This window comes from Lottia gigantea, assembly GCF_000327385.1.
Source record: "Lottia gigantea unplaced genomic scaffold LOTGIsca_44, whole genome shotgun sequence".
Classification (NCBI taxonomy): Eukaryota; Metazoa; Mollusca; class Gastropoda; family Lottiidae; genus Lottia; species Lottia gigantea.
In genome coordinates this window covers 1,159,718-1,181,224 of record NW_008709540.1, presented here as the reverse complement: position 1 = coordinate 1,181,224, position 21,507 = coordinate 1,159,718, and the positions used below count along the sequence as shown (strand labels likewise).

The window sequence follows — 21,507 nt, the reverse complement described above, 5'->3', positions numbered from 1 at the left end:
GTTAACTCACAAATACACTGTGGCCGTCTCTAATTAGAACTATTGATCACTACTGTTATACAGTTAGAATTATTTTCAAGATTTACCCACAAATACTCTAATCTGATTGGTTCATTTAACCCTAATTTAAAATCAATTTTACTGATTGACCAATTAGATGAATTGAACACTAAAAACACTAAAAGTTTTCAAGAATAAGGTCCCTGATCAGTCAAATTCTATAGAACTGTCAATAGATGAGAGATATATGGATACTGGAATGAACTTCTATTTAGTAGTTACAGGGAACTACCCAGGGAATACAGAAAGGACAATCTAATTGAAATGACTATATATTGAATTAGTAGTATGACTATAACTTACATACAAGCTGTGGGAATAGAAGTAGATAGTGATTTATTAAATCAGGGTGAGTGTTAAGGTCAGTCTTAGGGTCAGTGTTAAGGTCAGTCTTAGGGTCAGTGTTTAGGTCAGTGTTAGGGTCAGTGTTAAGGTCAGTGTTAAGGTCAGTCTTAGGGTCAGTGTTTAGGTCAGTGTTAGGGTCAGTGTTAAGGTCAGTGTTAAGGTCAGTGTTAGGGTCAGTGTTTAGGTCAGTGTTAGGGTCAGTGTTAGGGTCAGTGTTAAGGTCAGTGTTAAGGTCAGTGTTAGGGTCAGTGTTAAGGTCAGTGTTAAGGTCAGTGTTAAGGTCAGTGTTAGGGTCAGTGTTAAGGTCAGTGTTAAGGTCAGTGTTAGGGTCAGTGTTAAGATCAGTGTTAGGGTTAGTGTTAAGAGTGAAGAAGTTCCTAAAAACTTCTATGTAAAGCACTGGCCAAGGTCACAAATAAAGAGATAAATGTTCAATACAAGATAAGGTGAAGTTAGCATAGTTAGTATTAAGTTAAAAAAACAACCAGAGTAATCTACAATAAACAAAAGTCTATAATATGAAAGTTTTCTTGTTACCAGTTCTAAACAAGAGAGTATGAATAGGTTCTGAAAAGATAAACATCTATATATAAGGATTAGAATATATTATACTTAATGAGCTAGAAAATAGAGAGGGGGGTCAAGTATTATTGGATTCAATGGGATCGAGTTTACCACGGACCAGAAAATTACTAAGGTTTTTATTGCGCTTATAGGCGTTTGGTATATACATTCGGAAATCTGTTCTGTAATTCACTGTAATACTGTTTGATGATGGATGAGGTTTTGGGAGCTGTATGATTAAAGGTGGCAACAAATGGAATCATTTGATTATCATGCTGGATGTTAAGTCCATTTGGAGCCACTGTTTGGAGTTGGTCCATCCAGTAGCTTTCTCTCTGTAATCGTTTGGTTTTTGGTTTGATAAGATCAGAGTCAGGAATTGATTCAATAGGCATGATAAGAAGGTCTTCAATGGAATGGTCAGGTAAATTAAAATGATGAGAAATTGGTCTATTTTTGCTATGAATTATATCAAAGCGATGGCCGCTAAATCGAGTTCGCAACGCGTTCAGGGTTTCGCCGACGTATTGTTTGTCACATTTTTTACACGAAATAAGGTAAATGATATTTTTATCCGTACACGTGAGATGTTCTTTAATTTCAAATATTTTTCCGTTTTTTTTATTTTGAAAATAATGAGACATATGGATATGTTCACAGGTGCGACACCGAGAACCTCTACATGGTATTGCGCCGAAGTTATCTATTGTTAGGGTCAGTGTTAGTTAGGATGTATTGAGAATCAATGTTACAGAATGGTTATAATTGCTTTAGATTTCTTTTTGATTGATCAGTTAAACTCAGTGAATTTACAATAAGTGAGATTCTAATGGTGCAAGCACACTAACAGTCATAGTAGAAGATTTTTGTCACCGTTTAGAATGGTGAATAAAATCTCTCATGTGCCCGCGCTTTAGTGAGATTATCGTGTTGCTGACAGGATTTATAATATCAAACCACTTTGATATTCATCACCAATATTTTTATCGTCTGCAAGATAGAGCATCATCATCCGTTGATTCATTTTACTTTCGATTTCAGGATCTGCACGTGATTTTCTAAGATTTCTTTAACTAAAAATGAAAGATGAATATGCAGAAAGGTAGATAACATGAAATATTCAGAAAAATAGTTCTAATTAAATTAAAACTTGCAGATTTTAACGAGGAAAATGTAATTAAGATTTTTTGGCATGAATATTTGATGTTAATATTTTAAAAATTCCATCATTAGATTTTCTTTGAAATCAGTAACTGTTAGCTTCATCAAAAGAAAAATTGAGATTCAGTCCTGTCTCATCATAGTCTGTAATATTTTAAGTTTTATTAATAATTTGTATACGCCCAAATGAAATATTACCGTCATCCATGTCCATCAGTCCTTCCATCCACAATTGCTTGTAAGCACTCCAACAGGATCAATTATTGAACTAGTTTGACGAAATTTGGTGTGTTTATTATCACCCAAGGATGAACCCTATTGAAAACCCTATTGAAAATCAAAAAGTGCTCACAGATTTTCTGTTGAAGCCTCTGATTGCCTGTATTCGCCAGTTGTATAATCCAATCAAAGCAAATCACTTTATTTACAAACTTCCATCATACAAGAAATGTGACTATTGCAGTCAAGGTATAAGACAAATACAAAGCTTGCATTAATTTGACAAAAAATTAAATGAGATTTACATCCTACTTTTCTGCACTTTACACGCCACGCATTGTACAGTGAGGGTAATTTACGTGGACAGCTGCATTAGCCTACTCTATTTCGATTTCCAACTGTCAAGGGATCATTGTGAAGATGGTTCAAGAGACAACTAGTTTCATTCAATCATTGACAGCAGTGTATTGTGATTATCATTAATATTGAGCTATCTTATATTCCAGGTTTGTATATAATATCAAGAATTAGTAGAACTGTATTGATATATCTACTGTTAGAACAGTGCCTTTATTATCAGACTGTTGCACGAAGATTTCTATAGTAAGTTTGGATGAGGAAACCTTACAGTTGATACTATAATATTGCCTTTATGACCTCAGCCAGTGCTTTTATGAGAAGTTTTTGTTGACTATCTCACCTTGTAAAAAAATAGTGAAGAATTACTTGTAGTAAGCACTGAAAAAAAAACAATTGATTAGGAAAAAGTGAATTTTTGTGTCATCTCTAGTGGAAATTTAAAATTTTGAATCCAGAATTAATCCAGATATCATCGAAGATGGCGAGTGAAGAAAGCATGGATTGTAATAACAGTAATGGAGCTTTACATAAAAAACACCACCATCATCATAGTAAGATAATATTTCTATACTTTATTAGTGATAGTCGTCATTTCAGAGCTATTAGTATTATTACATGCAGTTGTTGCCATTATTGTTATAATACAGGTCAGGAAAGAATAACGTGCCGTCATTGACTTAAGTTTGATTTTAATTCTGGAAAGTATTCACAATTTTCTAGTTATCTTCCAGAAAAAATATGAAAACACAAGTACTAATGATCCAAACTGTTGGCAGTACATTGGTATCAGCTAATTAAATTTTCATGAGGAAGTATATCAATCATAAATTTCACAATTTCATTTTATCTTTCAGAAGGACATCATCAAGCTGATTCAGAAGGTCATGTTCATTTCCCGGCTGAGCAAGTGCAGGAACATGATTTAGAAATAATCGTCAAGTCAGGGGGAGACAATCAAGTGGATGTACATCTGGGCTTTCTACAGTTTAAACATCTGTATGAAGTAAAGTTTTGTATCAAGGATGATCTGGGAGAAGATGTAGATTATGATCCGCTACAGAATTTACACGTAAAAATAGAAAATGTCCAGCCTACAGAAGATGGTGAGTTTATCTTCATCTTCACAATGTCAAGATATTACAAACTTTGTACTTATACCTTGACTACAACATCTTCACAATGTCAAGCTATTACAAACTTCTTACTTATACCTTGACTTATCTTCACTTTGTCAAGCTATTACAAACTTTGTCTTATACCTAGACACATCTTCACAATGTCTGGCAATTTTGCTGTGCTCTACACCATTGTCTTCACATCTTAACTAGCCTTGATTTCCCAGTGTCTCCTGGTAAATACTGTAATTTACTCTGTGTGGAATTGATTATGAATAAGTGCTGGTATTTTCCCAACCCTGATACAATTATCAGAGATTTTCTATAAAACTTGTTATTATGTCAACTAGTATGATGTAAAATGACAGAAAGGTCTACAAGTCAACCTGTAATTAGTCTATGACACCCAGACTTCTTCTGTCTTTGATGAGGATTGTAGCTGTGTCAGTTAGACTGGATGATAGTGGCTAAGCTGTAATTGGTTAGTTATATATAATCACAGTCTTCCACTACCAGACATAGTTGAAAATTGAAAGGTCACTGTCCATAAGGCCGTAGATGCTTGACTGAAGAGTAATTAAGTCTGAGTTTTCCTTGGTGTTCAGATAATTTTATATCAAAAATTGACATTCCTGGTAAATATAATAAAAGTCTGTCCAAACAAAACCAAAAATCATGCCCAAAGCATGACAAAATTGGGAAGAATACTATAAATACCATTAAGAGATTCGAAAAGAGTAAGCATAGTCTGCTTCACGCATGACAGCATCACTCCAATATCAAAATTTCATTTGGCAAATAAGTTTTGTTGTTACATTTTCTTGCTACGCCACTGTCTTCTCTCATTATTCCAGTCAACCTAGCTATAAATGAGTACGGATAATCTAGGAAAGATCAAGCCAAGATGTTTGGCCAGGGACTAGCTGGTAGAAAGGATTCATTTCATTTCATTTCTAATGTAGAATGTCATATTTTTACTGCTGACACATGTGTTTTCGCTCATTCAATTTCCTGTTCGATTGAACCGACAGTTCCTCTACAACCTGATGTTTCATTTGTAAATTAAATCAGACTATTGAATACTTTATTCCCTAAACAGATGTTTGGATAAAAGATAGAATGTCTTAATATTATATATGTGTTTTCCCTTGTTTAATTTTCCCTTTTTTACAAAGACAGTTCTTCTGCAACCTGGAGTTTTAATTGTAAACTGAAAGTAGACCATTTTCTTCTGCAACCTTGACGTATATTAAAATGTTTAAAATGTTTTATTGAAATGACAGTTCCTTTGCAACCTGATGTTTCATTTATAACCTTAAAGATGGGTTCCCTTATTTTTATTTATGAAAATGCTAATACTTTTATGAATAGAAAGCAGAGGTGTTCTACTGACTTGGAAAAATTCCAGTTTGTCTCACATATCCATAATAAATTCATAATTAGCTAAATTAGAAGAGAATTGCCAGCAGAATTCCAATGAGTGACCGATCAAGAAAGGTCAAACTATATGCAATAAGAACATAATGAGATGATTAAGAATACTAATTAATCAAATAGTGTATGCTTAATTTGACAGTAAAAAATAAGGAAACCCATCATTAAATCAGACCATATTAAACTTTATTTCCAGAAATCAAATGTATTATAGTTAGTAAATAGATAAGGTGTGGCAATTGTTTGATGTGTTAGAAATGTCCAGTTCACCTTGACTTTGGCCTACCACGTCATGGTATACAGTCAGTGTTGTTTTAAATTGTTTGTGTTGTATTGAAAGGACAGTCTGCTCACATTTGTGACATCTGTTTTATTTTATGAAAGGGTAAAATTGATAACTTGACTGATGAAGAAATAATGTGTGGGTTTTAATATAGATCTGTGTTGATAAAAATTGTAAAGTTGAAATTGAAATAGGCTAATGAATTTCAGTGGCAGTCTGTGATCAACTGTCAGGTTGTATTACCTGAAACCACTAGCTTTAAAAATGCAAACTTCAATCTAAGCTTTGATATTTTACAATACAATACAATATATTTTGTTCAATATGTAAGGCCTATGCATATTGTACATATACATTATTGTTTAACGAGGGAGTCTTTCATTTTTGTTTCTAATCCATTGTTGTATGTCAAACACCTGCTTTAACCAATCAAATTTGTACCCTCTCCAGCACTGACATTTTGTGATGCAGTGTTTATCAGGTAAGATCAAAAGGTTACGTTCAAGATACCTTAACTAAAGTGGCCATATCAAAGATAAAAGCTTATAAAAAAACTGAGCGTCAGTTTGGTCTGATTCTAATTCCACTGGTTGAAAGGGGAAGATTAGAATGTTTACTGATGATTTATTTAGTCTTCTTGTTTCTGCTGACATGTGACCTGTACTTGAACTTGACCAATTTCCTGTTTTTGGAAATGGCAGTCTTCAGATTCCAGAATTTTGCGTGTATCAGGAACTTTTGTAAATATAAAAGATTAGGAGATTATTGGCATGTAAATTTAGTTTTACAAATAAAAATCTGTACAAGCAAGTCAATTCCGTTAATCAAAATCTCTTCACCAGAATGTCAAAATCATGAGTAAAAGTTGTATAGTAGTGGATTCATCCAAAGAGAAGTACCATCAGATTTTCGATTTGAGTAAGAATGGTGTGCTTTGCATGTGACATTTGCTGCTATGACATGAATACAAAATATTCCAATTTGATAATGTAAGATGGTAATGGAAACAAATTCCTTGCTGCGTGCCAAATTCTTTATAGCTTGACATGTTCCTTACGATTTGTCAAGTTCCTTACTACTTGCCAAAATCGTTGCTGCTTGCCAAGTTCATTGCTGCTTGCCAAGTTCCTTGCCACTTGCCAAATTCTTTGCTACTTGCTAAGTTCCTTGCCACTTGCCAAATTCATTGCTGCTTGCCAAGTTAATTGCTGCCTGCCAAGTTCCTTGCCACTTGCCAAAATCCTTGCTGCTTGCCAAGTTCCTTGCTACTTGCCAAATTCTTTGCTACTTGCTAAGTTCCTTGCCACTTGCCAAATTCCATACTACTTGCCAAGTTCCTTGCTGCTTGCCAAGTTCCTTGCTACTTGCCAAGTTCCTTGATACTTGGCAAGTTCCATGCTGCTTGCCAAGTTCCTTGCTACTTGCCAAATTCTTTGCTGCTTGCCAATTTCATTGCTGCTTGCCAAGTTCATTGCTGCTTGCCAAGTTCATTGCTGCTTGCCAAGTTCATTGCTGCTTGCCAAAATCCTTGCTGCTCGCCAAGTTCCTTGCTACTTGCCAAATTCCTTGCCACTTGCCAAATTCCTTGCCACTTGCCAAATTCCTTGCTGCTTGCCAAGTTCCTTGCTACTTGCCAAGTTCATTGCTGCTTGCCAAGTTCATAGCTGCTTGCCAAGTTCCTTGCCACTTGCCAAAATCCTTGCTGCTCGCCAAGTTTCTTGCTATTTGCTAAGTTCCTTGCCACTTGCCAAATTCCTTGCTGCTCGCCAAGTTCCTTGCTACTTGCAGAGTTCATTGTTGCTTGCCAAGCTCCTTGCCACTGTGTTGAAATCAGTTTGCATCATTTTAATTATTTTACACATTGGTGTGCGGTGTGTTGAGCTGTTTCTTCAGGTCAGTGCAAATCCGTCAAGCTGAGATGGTCAATCTGAGTACACTTAATTAATATATTTATCATGAACAATCTGTGATATTTTATATTGCTTCAATCTCTTTTATTGTACTGAATCAAATCTTATCGAGATTCTATTTATTATTTTAAGATTCCAGCGCCCAAGGGTTTGAATCTGTTTCAGTTATTTTGATTAAATACAAATTGAAGGCTGTGTTTCTTCATTTGGCATTTGGAAATAAAATTGGCATGAAAAAGGGAATAACTATTAAAAATATATTTAATCAATGAAAGAAATGCTTACCAATTCTGGCAATTTTATGCAATTTTTGAAATTTGTGCTAGTTTTTAAGTTTAAGTAAATTTAAGAATTAGTTTCACGAAAATCAAAACTAATGGTAAATATTGATTCTTATCTCAGTCTAAGAAATATCAATGCCCAAGGATAGAAAAAAATGAAATGAATGGAGTTTTACATCCTACTTTTCTGCACCATGTGAGCTGATGAAGAAAGACAACGCCATGCAGGATGCAATGAGGGACATTTTGCCAGGACAGCGGTATTAGCCTACTCTTTTTTGTTTTCCAAATGTCGAGGGATTGTTAACGTGCATAGCCTGTAGAACACGAGTCCTTGGTTTATTGTCCCATCCAAACAGCTTGAGGCTTTTTTCATGTCAGTCCCTCTTACCTGCATCACTGACCGGGTTGAAAAATCTGAAGGTATTATCTTGACCTATGCCGGGATTTAAACCTGGACCTTCACAATAGCGAGCAAGCTTCTAACTCACTTAGCCACCATGGCTCCCTAACCGTTGGATGGCAAAAACTGGCATTTTGGCTGATTTGTTTGGTCAGGCATGATCTGGTTGTATCTCGTGATGTTGACATATTATATAGTAGTCAACATGAAGCAGAGCAGACTTACTCTTTTCGAAACACGGGGTGGTACTTCTCTTCGGAGGCATCCATTACTGTATAACTTTTACTACTGATTTTTTCATTCTTTTGATGAGATTTATGATTGACGGAATTGTCTTGCTTAAAAAAGCCCCCAAAAATATACGAAAATGTTATCTGATCTGATTGGCTAAGAACTAATATTAAATCGACAATAAAAAAAAGAGTGACTTGTACATGAAGTAAAGATTATCATCTGTTGTCTTTGTTAATCCTACTAAATATGGAAATAAAAAGATTTTTAGGTTTTGTTGATCTCCCACTGGGTAATCTTCATAGAAATCATGATGTGGAATATTGATAATTTAAACATGTCAGTCAGTTTATTATTCTATGATGTTATTGCTTATTACTGCAAGGATGTTGATGTGGATTGAATTTGCCAGCCTTGTCTGAATTGGAGCCTCAAAAATGCCTAACTTTATTTTAATTTTGTTGTTATTATGTTATGGCTTTAAAATGCTTGTTAATGGGCTTTGATTCTGTTTAGTTGTCGGATTAGAGATTTAGAATGTTGATTTGGTCATATCTACTGCTGTAGACTGCTGATTTGACTGTATTTACTTATCACATCTGACTAGAGCATTCGTCTGTTGATTTGACTATATTTATCAGTCATGCCTGATAGAAGCTCTAGCAAGTCAAATTAACAGTCTGGAGACTTGAATTTTTGTTTAAGCTTTATTACCTCCATCATTTACACCTCCTATGATTCAAGAAACTTGTCAGAGTACTAAAATAGCTAAATCTTGTCCAGAAAAGACTGAAATCATTGTTAATAACCAGTAAATTTTAATATACTATTTATCAATGTTATATAACAGTCAGGTTGTTTGATTATTGATGGTGATATTTATTATAACCTTATCAGCTAATAATACCAACAGTAACGGCACCATCCTCCCGAGGCTGGGGGTACAAATAGGGGCAGACTGACGAGGCTGAATTCAAAATGTGGCAATTATTTGGAGGCGTCATAGTCTCAAACCTCTTTCTTTTGAAAAATTTTATTGACTTTGGTGCATTCTGACACATATTTTGGTGCAAAAATATATAAAAATCAAATTTTTTAGATTTATTATAAATAAAGTGGGGGTACATTTGGGGGTGGCCAAATATCTTTTAGGGCCACAAACCTCCCCAAGTGGTTAAAGAAGACGTCATTGAGTTATGTCAAGAGGTTAATTTGACGAACGTTCAAGAGGGCGGTTGTTAGACATTAACTGAAGTGGGAATATTAAAAAAAATGGAAGGAATGTTTAATTTTGATTAAACTGATTATTATGATCAGTAAATATGCATCAGTTATCATGTTTAATTTATTTATTCTGACAGCCTAGATAGCGATATTCATAACATAATCTCAGGAAGTCGATATCTAGTTCTCAGAGAGAGATATCAAGTCTACGATTGTTTTCAGCTTTGTGTAATATGAACAGATAGAAGGTTAATAGAAGATTATTGGAAGTGATCACCAAGAATAATTGTGTTTTCGTCTTAGCCCAAACCAATTTATTTTCTTGTTTTACAGATTGTTACTTCAAAAAATTGTAAGAAAAAAAATTTCAAATTTGTGTGAAGGGCAGGAGAAAAAAAACTTACGAAAGTCAGGATTTACTGAGACTGATCTGATTCTAATTTTTTGAAGTTAAAATGTCTTCTCTGATAAATACTATTAAATCCAGGACTTGTCTGTAAAGTAAAGAAACTATTATTAAAGTGAATTATTAGGTACAGTAGTCTTATTCGTAATATTTGGTTAAAATTTCTTGTCTTGTAAATACTATTAAATCCAATGCTCGGCTTTAAAGTAAATTAATGTATGTTTAAATGAATTATTTGCTAGTGAAATCTTATTTTTCGATTTTATCAAAGAGATGACAAGAGATGAAAGTATCTGTGATTTCATTGTTAAAATCTTAAAACTAGACTAGACTGATAAATACAATTAGATTCAGTGCTCGGCTGTAATATAAAGGAACTATTATTAAAGTGAATTATTTGGCTCTAGATAGAGTACTAGACTGGTAAATACAATCATATCATCAGCTCAACAACTGTATAAAGTAAAGAAAACTATTGATAAAGTGAATTATTAGACAGTAAAAGCTATCTTAGTTTAAATTACAGTTGTAAATTCTATAGTAAAGTCTGTAGTAATAGTTTAGATTAACACAATGTGATCATGTTTGCTCTGTAGATTACTATCGACTTTCAGTAGAATTTTTAGGAATGCCATTTCTTTCTCTGAGTTCATCAGATTGGCGTTTTTATATTTAATAAATGTAAAGCTGATCTGAGTCTCAGAAGCTCTGGCTCAGGCCTCATAATTTTTCTTAGAAGGAATTTTGAGGTGAATTCAAACCCATGAGAATAAGATTTGAACGACATTTAGAACTGGAGAGTAGATATAACAAAAAACACAAGGGGTATATTATGGTATAACTCACTTCTTTAATAACAAAGCACATAACGTGTCAACACAATTTACACGTGTCATCATCAGATGAAATGAAGTAGTGGGTGTAAACATGAGGATATATAACCAGAAAGGATGTGAGTTATACCCCTTGTGTTTTTTGTTATACCCATGAGAATATATTTACACTTTATTGTCATGCCCTAAGGTGAACTTTTGTCCAAAATTTGCATTCATTTGCCATTGAACTAAAAATTTCCATAGTGATCACAGATGACATAATGACGTGATCTCCTGTGACAACGTTCGTGCAGCATATGAATACACAACAACTTTCAACTAAATATAGATGATGGCACGATGTGGAATATCTAAGTTAGTTGTTTGTCTTATAGATGAACTTTCAACCAATGCACGCAAAAAAAATTACATTCCATCAGATAGTATATGAATGTTTTCAAGTTAATGAAGTAAAGTGAATGATATTTACCAGTATGTAGGAGTCCGTAGTTTTTAAAATGATGTTTTCTATTAGAAACAAGGTGATATATTAAAATGAAAAGAGCCATTTGAGTATTGTACGGAGCCCCTTAAGCGCAATTTTCAACGCTTTTTATTATTATTTCGTTTAAACGAAATAGTTATTTATTTAATAAATTATTATTTCGTTAATGTGTTTTTGGTAATAATAAATAATTATGTTTACAATTGCGCCTTAGGGGCTCCGTAGTATTGTCATATCTTATGATATTTAATATGTTTTAACAGGTATTCAAGTTTTTACACAATGCAAACAGCCTGATTGATGTGTTTTTGGTATAAAAACATGGAAAAATGGGTTTTATAATGAAATTTCACACTAAAAACAATGAGTTTTGACATCTCAATTTATTGCTAAATTTAGAAAAACTTTTGTTAATTTATCAATTTTGAAAAGCGGTTGCCATGGAGTTGTGCACAGAAGATGAAATGTCTGCAGCCAATTTTTTTAGCACATTTTACTCTGCAAATGTTTTTATTGACATTCTATTGACCGGCACAAAACAATTTAAGTATTTATTAGGTTAAAATTGTTGTTAAAAAGGTTGTTGCTAATTGAAGAAAACTTTTGAGTGCGAAAATAAATCAAGTTTGACAAACAATTATCCCTGATCTAGAGAGTCTGTAATATCAGACAGAAAAAGGTGATAATGGTATGAGTTATGTTATAAATGTTTAATATAGTCTGTATTATAAAACTATATATCCTATGGTTAATGTGATAGAATTGGTTTTGTTTCTTCGAGAGATTATTTGATTTTACTTGTTGATTAACAGGTTTGTAAAGATGTTTTCTCAACTTTTTATGTATATTGGAAACACTTTAAGCATCAAATTTACACCTTTCTAATTTTCAGTCAGACGTCCGTGGGTTTTCCAGTATTACTTTTAAAAAACTAAAAAACTTTTTATGACATCACTATCGCAAATATAAGATAAACAGCTTTTTGCATCAGTGACATCATAAAACCCTTAGTTTTAATGGTATTTGCAAGATCCTTTGCAAGATTTTCTGACAGGAAATTTGGTTCAACATTATGTCTGTCTAACTAGCCCCCCTCCCTCCTCACTTTCCTTACCTTCCTACTCTCATCTGACTAGTTTTTGCCAAGTTACGTGCAAAATACTTGTTGATTATCAGACTAATAAATTCCTGTTTATCTTAAAAGAAGATATTAGAGTTTACATCAGGTGAAATATTCTTGGAATAAAAAGTCTAATTGATATTTCTATTGAATTCTTCCATCATTCTAGACCTGAGAAAAAGCCATACTTGTCAAACTTCGATAGGGACATATTGCTTCTTTTCAAAACTTCAGTAAAGATACAGTGCTGTTTTCAGAATATGTCTACTTTTCAATAAAATAAAATGAAATAAGTTAGTTGTATGAAGATCACACAGCATGAAACTCTGATTTACAACATGTTTCAGGGTCTGTTTTCATATTTCTGGAAACATTAAAGATGAATGTTGAGATGAAACCGTAATTTATTTAATCATTTTTAAGATTATATTTCCACTATTGGTTTTCCCTTTAAAACATTAAAACATGCACCAGGTGATAATATTATAAAATTTAAAAACCTGCTGTTTTAACATGTAATATTCAAGTTGTTGCCAATTTTCATAGTGAACATATTAGAAAGAAATCATGTAAACCTTGAGTTTTATTCAAGTGGAATAGTTTTTGAAATGTTTGCTTTCCAAGTTAACAGCTCTAGCTTAATTTCAGCAATCAGTATAACTGATACGCATGTTTCTCAAAAACTCAACTTTTGTTTGAAAACTGATTAAATTTAAATTAGGAATTAGATTCAACATCTTCCCAATATTAATACAGGAATATTGTACCACTGAAAATATTTTCAGCTTCATTACAATTGTTATCATTTCTTAACACATTCTTGTTTGCCCACATCAAATGTGGTGTGTATATTGATGTCACCCACGTCCAACTGTTGCTCCATCCGTCCACAATTGCTCATAAATACTCTAAACAGCCCAATTCTTGAAAAATTTTGAAGAAACTTGGTGTGTCTGTAATCACTCATGGATGAACCCTATTGAAAATCAAGAATATCAAATAATATTTGATATGAGTTGCTGCCCTTGTTCTTGAAATTAAATATTTAGCTCATAAACACTCTAAAAGGTACAATTCTTGCCAGATTTTGACTAAACTTGGTGATATTATTCATTATCAGCCGAATAAGTTTGAAAGAAGTGTATGACTGAAGGTTAATCATACTGGTGATTGTTACTGTACTACCAAATATATTTATTCAAAATCAAAGCTGCTAGTGGGCGTATATAACCTTGCCTGACATGTTATCTTGTGTTTCTTCAGGAGATATCATGTTGGGAATGATTTCACAGAAGTTAGTTTCATTTTAAATTGATATTTTCTGGAAGAAAAGAAATAACTTCCATGCTGTTTTCCTGCTGATATTTAATAATAGTTCTCTTGATGATTCTATTTTCCATTTCAATATCTTTCAATACCCAGTACTAGTTTTTATCATAATGAGTCAAGGTATAAGATGGAGTTTGTAATAACTTGACATTGTGAAGATGAGTCAAGGTATAAGATGAAGTTTGTAATAACTTGACATTGTGAAGATGAGTCAAGGTATAAGATGCAGTTAGTAATAACTTGACATTGTAAAGATGAGTCAAGGTATAAGATGAAGTTTGTAATAGCTTGACATTGTGAAGATGAGTCAAGGTATAAGATGAAGTTTGTAATAACTTGACATTGTGAAGATGAGTCAAGGTATAAGATGGAGTTTGTAATAACTTGACATTGTGAAGATGAGTCAAGGTATAAGATGAAGTTTGTAATAGCTTGACATTGTAAAGATGAGTCAAGCTATAAGATGCAGTTAGTAATAACTTGACATTGTAAAGATGAGTCAAGGTATAAGATGGAGTTTGTAATAACTTGACATTGTGAAGATGAGTCAAGCTATAAGATGAAGTTTGTAATAACTTGACATTGTAAAGATGAGTCAAGGTATAAGATGAAGTTTGTAATAACTTGACATTATAAAGATGAGTCAAGGTATAAGATGGAGTTTGTAATAGCTAATGATTGGTATTGATGATTCTAGTTAGGTTTAGAATATATTTGAATACAACCTTCACTAGATTCTTTACATTCATTTAACTCTGGAACTCAACAGAAGAAGAAATCCTGTCTAATGTTCTAAAAACGAGCTGAAATCATGCTGGATGATTAATGGCGTTAAACGATTGATCTTCTTGGTGATTTTATTTTAAAGTTCAATGTGTTTGTATGCCAGTTTTATGACATTATTTAAATTCATTTGATCAAAGAATTCAATATTTGAAGAAAATCAGGTGAAATGAAGTAAACAAGTGGTGATTCTATGTTAGCTATTTGAATACCTATGTAATTAGACAACTTATGCTAAGGGTAGACACGGGTATTTTTTCGCCTGATCACGTCCATTAAAGTCAGCTGGGATATTTGACGCCTGATCACAACAGGTCACACATAGCGAACTTAGGTCACTACGTGATTATCCTTCAATCATGACATGTCAGCCATTTTAAACATCACATGTTATCAACATCACACGCATGGGTTTAACAGTATTGATTGCCCGATAAAATACGTCGCACAAGGGATTTGTCAGTTAATGGAATCACCAGCGTGAATAATCGGCAATTCGTACAGCATATGAAATTGTCGTCAAATTATCATGCACATGAGTAAATTTTATGGGTTATTTTAAATCGACAATTTGGCGAAAAAACGCTCATGTGACCCCACCATAATATTAATTTGTTATAGTTTAAAGCAAGCTTGATATTTCATGATGGATCTTCTTGTTAATTCTATTTTAAATTTTAAGTAGTTTGCTTACTAGCTGTATATGAAGTATTTCTGTTTCCCTCTATAATTGATATATTGAGCACTAGTTTAACCCTTTACTGTCATGGTTGCAATATTGTAACATTTTACCAGCGTAACTGCCTGTATGATTAAAAACAAAACTTTGGAAACAATAAACATGCATGTTTGTTCTATAGAAAATCACGATGAGATATTACACATTTTTTTTTAAACAAAATTTCTTTTTTGTCAAATTCTTCATGAGTATTTGCCTCATTTGCCTTGATATAATTACTGCCCTGTATTCAGCCTAGCAAGATATGAATTATGACAACAGATAAAATCCATAAAAACTTTATTATTGTGATGTTCTGCAAACCATAATCAATTTTATTTGTCAGCATGTGGAATTACAGTCATGTCATCAATTATTCTTCTGAATACATGTAAAATCAATGAAATGTTATTATTGTAATATAAGATTTCTTTGAGAAAAATTTGAAAAATTATTAAAGGGATTGTAAAGAAGTTTTCTAAAACATTTTTGTATATCAGGGACAATGATAGCATCAGTTTGCACCATGCCTATTTTCAATCAGAGGTCTGTGGTTCCTGCAATTCCACTAAAACTAAGTGAATGTTTTCTGACGTCACTAATTGTAAAATATGCTTAATCATATAAGGACTTAACGATGAGTGACATCATAAAACGCTTAGTTTTAGTGGGATTGCAGGAACCACAGGCACCTGATTGAAAAGAATGAAGAAAATTGATAATATACAAAAGAAAACTTCTTTACAATCCCTTGCTCATTGAAGAAAGACCTTTGTCAGCATGAGATTTTTACTGATACATAGTTACAGAGGCCATACAGCCATTATTCTGTTTTAGAAATTTAATATCTAATAAGACATTGAAAAAATAGATTGCCCCTCCCATCCCCCCGCCCCCTTTCAAAAAATCAGATAACAAAGTACCATAGACCATTGCCCCTGTGGTTATAAAACTGGCCCCTACGAACAATCATCTAGCTACAGGCCTGCTTTAAATATGATTTAAATATTGGCTAAGTATGAATAAAGTTTGTTGTCCCTGGGCTTGGCATTGTTGTCAAAATGTCATCTTCTTGGCAAGGACAAAAAAATATTTCTACCAGAAAGTCAAGTTCTGGAAGTTATTGATGACAATGGGCCTGACATTGTTGACATAATGACATCTGCTAGGCAAGGACAAAAATATATTTCTGCTGGAAGGTCAAGTTCTGGTAGTCATCGATGACGTGCCGAGTCTTCAATTTGTTCAATTTTTATCCTCTAGAAATAGACTTGCGATTGTAAAATGATTGTTAGGTGATGTATTTTTAGCTGTAGAACTATATTTAGATTGATGTTATTAGCTCTGAGAATTCTATAGTTATTCAAGTCTTTTGACGTTCTGTAGAAGATTAAGGAACATTAGATGTTAATTTTGTCTTGTTAACTTAGTTTATTATAGCAATCATACATCATCAAACATTGATCAAATTATTCATTCATCTCATGATTTTATACTTATTTCACATATTTATGTCACCAATCTGACTATGTAACAATGTATACAGACTCAAATAGATAATTTTGATGACTTTTACCATGGATAGGGTCAGAAATAAATGTATCATTTTCATGGATGACCTAACTCTTGAAATGAGACACTTTTTAAGTTTTTTTGTGGCAGAAGACTTGAGTATAAAAACCTATCAGTGTAAAATAGCCTACCAATCGTCCAATTTTTCCTATTTCAAATATACTAACTGAATTAAATTTAACTTAAAAAATATAATGTTCTACCTCGTTCCATGCTTTTTATGTGAATTTTATTGTCATATTACCCAAACACAAAGTCAAAAAAGGGTATTTTATTTTTATTTCAGGTACTGGCCATGAAATATTGTTAAATTTTAACGCCCACAGAGAAAAATTACTGACAGAATCTATTTTGTTAAAGAGTAGAAATGATAAAGAAAAATATCTCACCTTAGTTTTACATGCCAGAGTTTTAGGTGGGTATTTTTTATAGTATTTATATATTATCTTCTACCCGGAAAGGAATTGACCCTGACTTTCAGCATCACATGATCGGAACCTTGATATGTTATAGCAATAACTTTATAGCAATAACTTGAAAGACATTCAAACAATCCTTTGTGCCAAACGTGGTTTTTTTCTGACAATTATCTTTTGTTTTATTTAAATTTGAATAAACAATTCACTATTTTCTGTGCTTTGGGATGTTTTTTTTATCTGTTCAGTATACGGTTCTGCCTTCAGCCTATCAAAATAAGCTTGTCATAATCTTTTAAGAATTATGAAAACAGATAAAATCCATAAAAACTTAATTATTGTGATGTTCTACAAACCATATCAATTTTCTTTATCCACATGTGGAAGTATAATCATAGCCCGGAAAGGAATTAACCCTTCTCATCTTGATTGACGTTCTCAAACCTGTGACCTTAAATAAGTCATCTTTCCTAATTATACCAGCCAGATAATCTGGGAAAAGATCGCTACCGCCAGAGGTTTGGCCAAGGACCAGCTGGTAGAAAGAATTAGTAGTTATCCTTGTACAAATATTGTTGCTTTAATTGACTTGTCTTGTAGAACCTCAACAAAAAGTAAGGAAAGTCAACAATGTGTCCAAATAATTCAAACAAATCAGGGCTGCTGATTTTGCTGTATTTTTCCAGACATGACTGACAGACCAGCTCAAATGTCTGTTTTTAGCAAGGATCTGTCTACAACAAATATCACTGTGTAGAAACCAGAATACCAACAATGCTTTTAGAATGATTGAAAAACAAACCAATTTCTTTAAAGATAGAAAGAGGAAGGATTACCACTGACTGATCTTTTGGGATTACATGTCACGTATCCTCCCAGACAGTCATCAGTAGAAAAGTTATTGTCTACATTAATGTTTATTTTTAAAAGCTAAATCACATTAAAACCCAGTCTGTAGATTATTATCATGAAGAATTCCTCTGTAATAACAATATACTGTATAAACTTACAATAAGATTTTAAAAACTTCTAAAAGTTACTCATACCAGACGGTTTCCTTAGGTAAAATATAGAATACAGTTCTAAAACATGATTCAGATAGACCAGACTAGATAAAGAAACAATTATTTTATAAGGACAATAACTTGGAAGAGAGATCATGTTGTCCAGTTGGTCAAACCTCTTGGCATTGATCTTTCCCAGATTATCTGTACCTCGGTTGTCTCTACTGTAGGTTCATTGAAGAAAACAACTAATTCAAGGTCATCAGACTTCCACACACGTCTCAATACACCCTAACACCAACTTAGAAATGATACTACCACAGATAGTATTACAGAGACATCCTTAGTTAACATATCTAATTATCTTAACCTTTGATACTACCACAGATAGTATTACAGAGACATCCTTAGTTAACATATCTAATTATCTTAACCTTTGATACTACCACAGATAGTATTACAGAGACATCCTTAGTTAACATATCTAATTATCTTAACCTTTAACTTGCACCTTGTTTTATCATAAATCTTTACTTTGTGACCTAGGACAGTGCTTTCGTGAGACTATGTTCTCATCATCATCTTACACCAGCCTCTGTGATTGTCAAACGCTTTTATAAAGAACTTCAGGAAGAATTCCCAAACATGTATACTAAATGTTTGGTGACTGCTTACAAAAGGAATAAAAATCTGAGTAATGTTCTTGCCCATGGTAGATTAGATCCCCTTTCATTAACTCCCTGAAACAATCACTTTGCATTTCTGAATTATTTGTTTATCTTGTAAATCTCTCCAGAAGTAGGTAATTTCCTATCAAATTGATGTATTCCAATGATGAAATCCATAATCTACTTGTGACCTAGGCCAGTGCTTCTATAAGAGAGCATCTTATCTTATACCAACCTATGACAACTATTTGTGTTATGTAACCAAGTAAATAACGTTAAGATTCCAACACCCTAACTAACTTTGCTACATCCAGTCCTCTCTGTGATTACATTACTGAAAAAAACTGACATTTTAACACCTTTGTGTAACCTTCACCAGTTTTGACCAATTTCAATGAGAGAGTTTCACGGTGTGATAACACAATAAAAAAAACTAATCATTTCTGTATCATAATCATAATAACTGTTATTATTGAGTTTTGGAATCCTGTATGTGTTTATAATGGTCTGTCTCTCTGTCAATAACTGTTTCCCTACTGCTATAGCTTATACAACCTGTAGCTAAATTACATACACAAAATTAATGATATTCTGTCATGATACAAATTCATATTGCCATTGTCTAGAGCTGGCAGCTAGACACTCATTCATTGTTAAAAATACACCCCCTTGTCAGTTAATAGATTAGATTGAGTTGCTCATATTAATATTCAGGAGCTTTTGTCAGTCTGTTGCTGCTACCAATGTATTCAAAACTGTTATTTTGGATTTCATGTTTCATTTTGTGGTTTGACCATCATAATTGGAGTTTTTTTTATTCATTAAAACAACAAGTAGTAAAAATGGCTCATGTAAGCCATGAAAGTGTGAGGGTGTGATTCGCTGAGTCACATATTTCTAAGGTGATTTTGATGAAACCTGGTGAAATTGATTTTTAATTGTTTTTGAAACTGTAATCTGCGTAAAACACTTATGAAGCGATAGTTCTAAGATTAATGTATGACTTAAGTTTAAATTTTTCATTGCATGATGGTTGCTGTTGTGTCGAATCTTCTAAAATAAATGTATGATACAAATTTCATGCTCTTAATCACCGCTAAGCTTTTAGTCGTTCAGCCCCGTGTGCTACAGATTGTCCACATTAACGATACCTTAATAGTTGGAAATTGAAAAAGAGTATGTTGATACCACTGTCCAGGCATCATTGTACACTGCATGGCTATGACCGTCTTCATTATCCTAGGTAATTGTAGAAGAGTAGGATTGTAAAATTTCTTTCATTTCAGTTGATGTTTGTAATAAGTTGCTCTTCTGCCAAATGTTTCATATCTTTAAGTTAATATTTCCCTTCGCTTCTGCCAAATATCAAATCTTAAATTAATATCTCTGTTCATTTAGAAATGATAGACTGTATGTTATTCAGAAACCATAATAGTCCGAGTATAATTTACGTATGATTTGATTTCAGCTATATTCTAGATAACCCGCGGCAGAACTGTAGAAATGAATATTTATGATATTTTAGAGAATTATTGAGGCTCTCTGATAATATTTATTATATTCTTTCTTTTCTAAATCACCTATATATTTCTGTATACAGAACTGTGTTTCACATCCATAGATCTTATTCATGCCTTGTTTTGAGACACTGAAAGCGAGGTTCATAACGCAAATTACGTCATCCATTGATAAGATGGCTATATGTATGAAGGTAAAATTTATCTCAAAGTATCATTAAATAGCTTATTCAATTCCAATTTTAATGATGTAAAAGATGATTAATTTTGAGTTAGTGGGATTGAAGAAGGAGGCTTTAAGGACATCAATATGGTGATTTCACTGTAATAACATTTCGTTACCTTTCTTTGTTATGAGCCTCGTTCTGGATTCAATATGGCAGATACATGAATAAGGTTTATAGGCCGTTTATTTTTGCTGGTCTCCTGGCCACGTAGTCTCAAAACGATCCTAGTGCTAGGATGTCCTAGGTTCTTATCTTCTAACATTGATTCCAGGATATCCTAAGTTCTTATCTTCTAACATTGATTCTAGGACATCCTAGCCCTAAGATCGTTTCGAGAATACCAAGCCAGGTCTCTAATATGAGGTTTACCTGTTACAGTGAAACGCCCTATCAATATGTAATCGTTTCTACATCATGAAGCTGGAATACCTCTGGTCACGTATTCTCAAAAGGATCCTAGTGCTAGGATATCCTAAGTTCTTATCTTCTAACATTGATTCTAGGATATCCTAAGTTCTTATCTTCTAACATTGATTCTAGGATATCCTAAGTTCTTATCTTCTAACATTGATTCTAGGATATCCTAAGTTCTTATCTTCTAACATTGATTCTAGGATATCCTAAGTTCTTATCTTCTAACATTGATTCTAGGATATCCTAAGTTCTTATCTTCTAACATTGATTCTAGGATATCCTAGGTTCTTATCTTCTAACATTGATTCTAGGATATCCTAAGTTCTTATCTTCTAACATTGATTCTAGGACATCCTAGAGCTAAGATCGTTTCGAGAATACCAGGCCAGGTAACTCTGCTGGTGGACAAGATTGACTCAAAGG

The 21,507-nt window shown here is 33.0% G+C and overlaps 1 protein-coding gene across 1 annotated transcript; it reads left to right on the top strand.

Moving 5' to 3' along the window:
- Positions 1-348: 348 nt before the first annotated feature.
- On the top strand, positions 349-17,270 carry LOTGIDRAFT_164258 (hypothetical protein; the record flags this gene model as incomplete). The annotated part of the gene is made up of 3 exons (XM_009060762.1): positions 349-409; positions 3,564-3,812; positions 17,125-17,270. The coding sequence occupies 3 exons, from the start codon at positions 349-351 to the stop codon at positions 17,268-17,270; spliced, it is 456 nt and encodes a 151-aa protein (XP_009059010.1).
- Between the last annotated feature and the right edge of the window lie 4,237 nt (positions 17,271-21,507).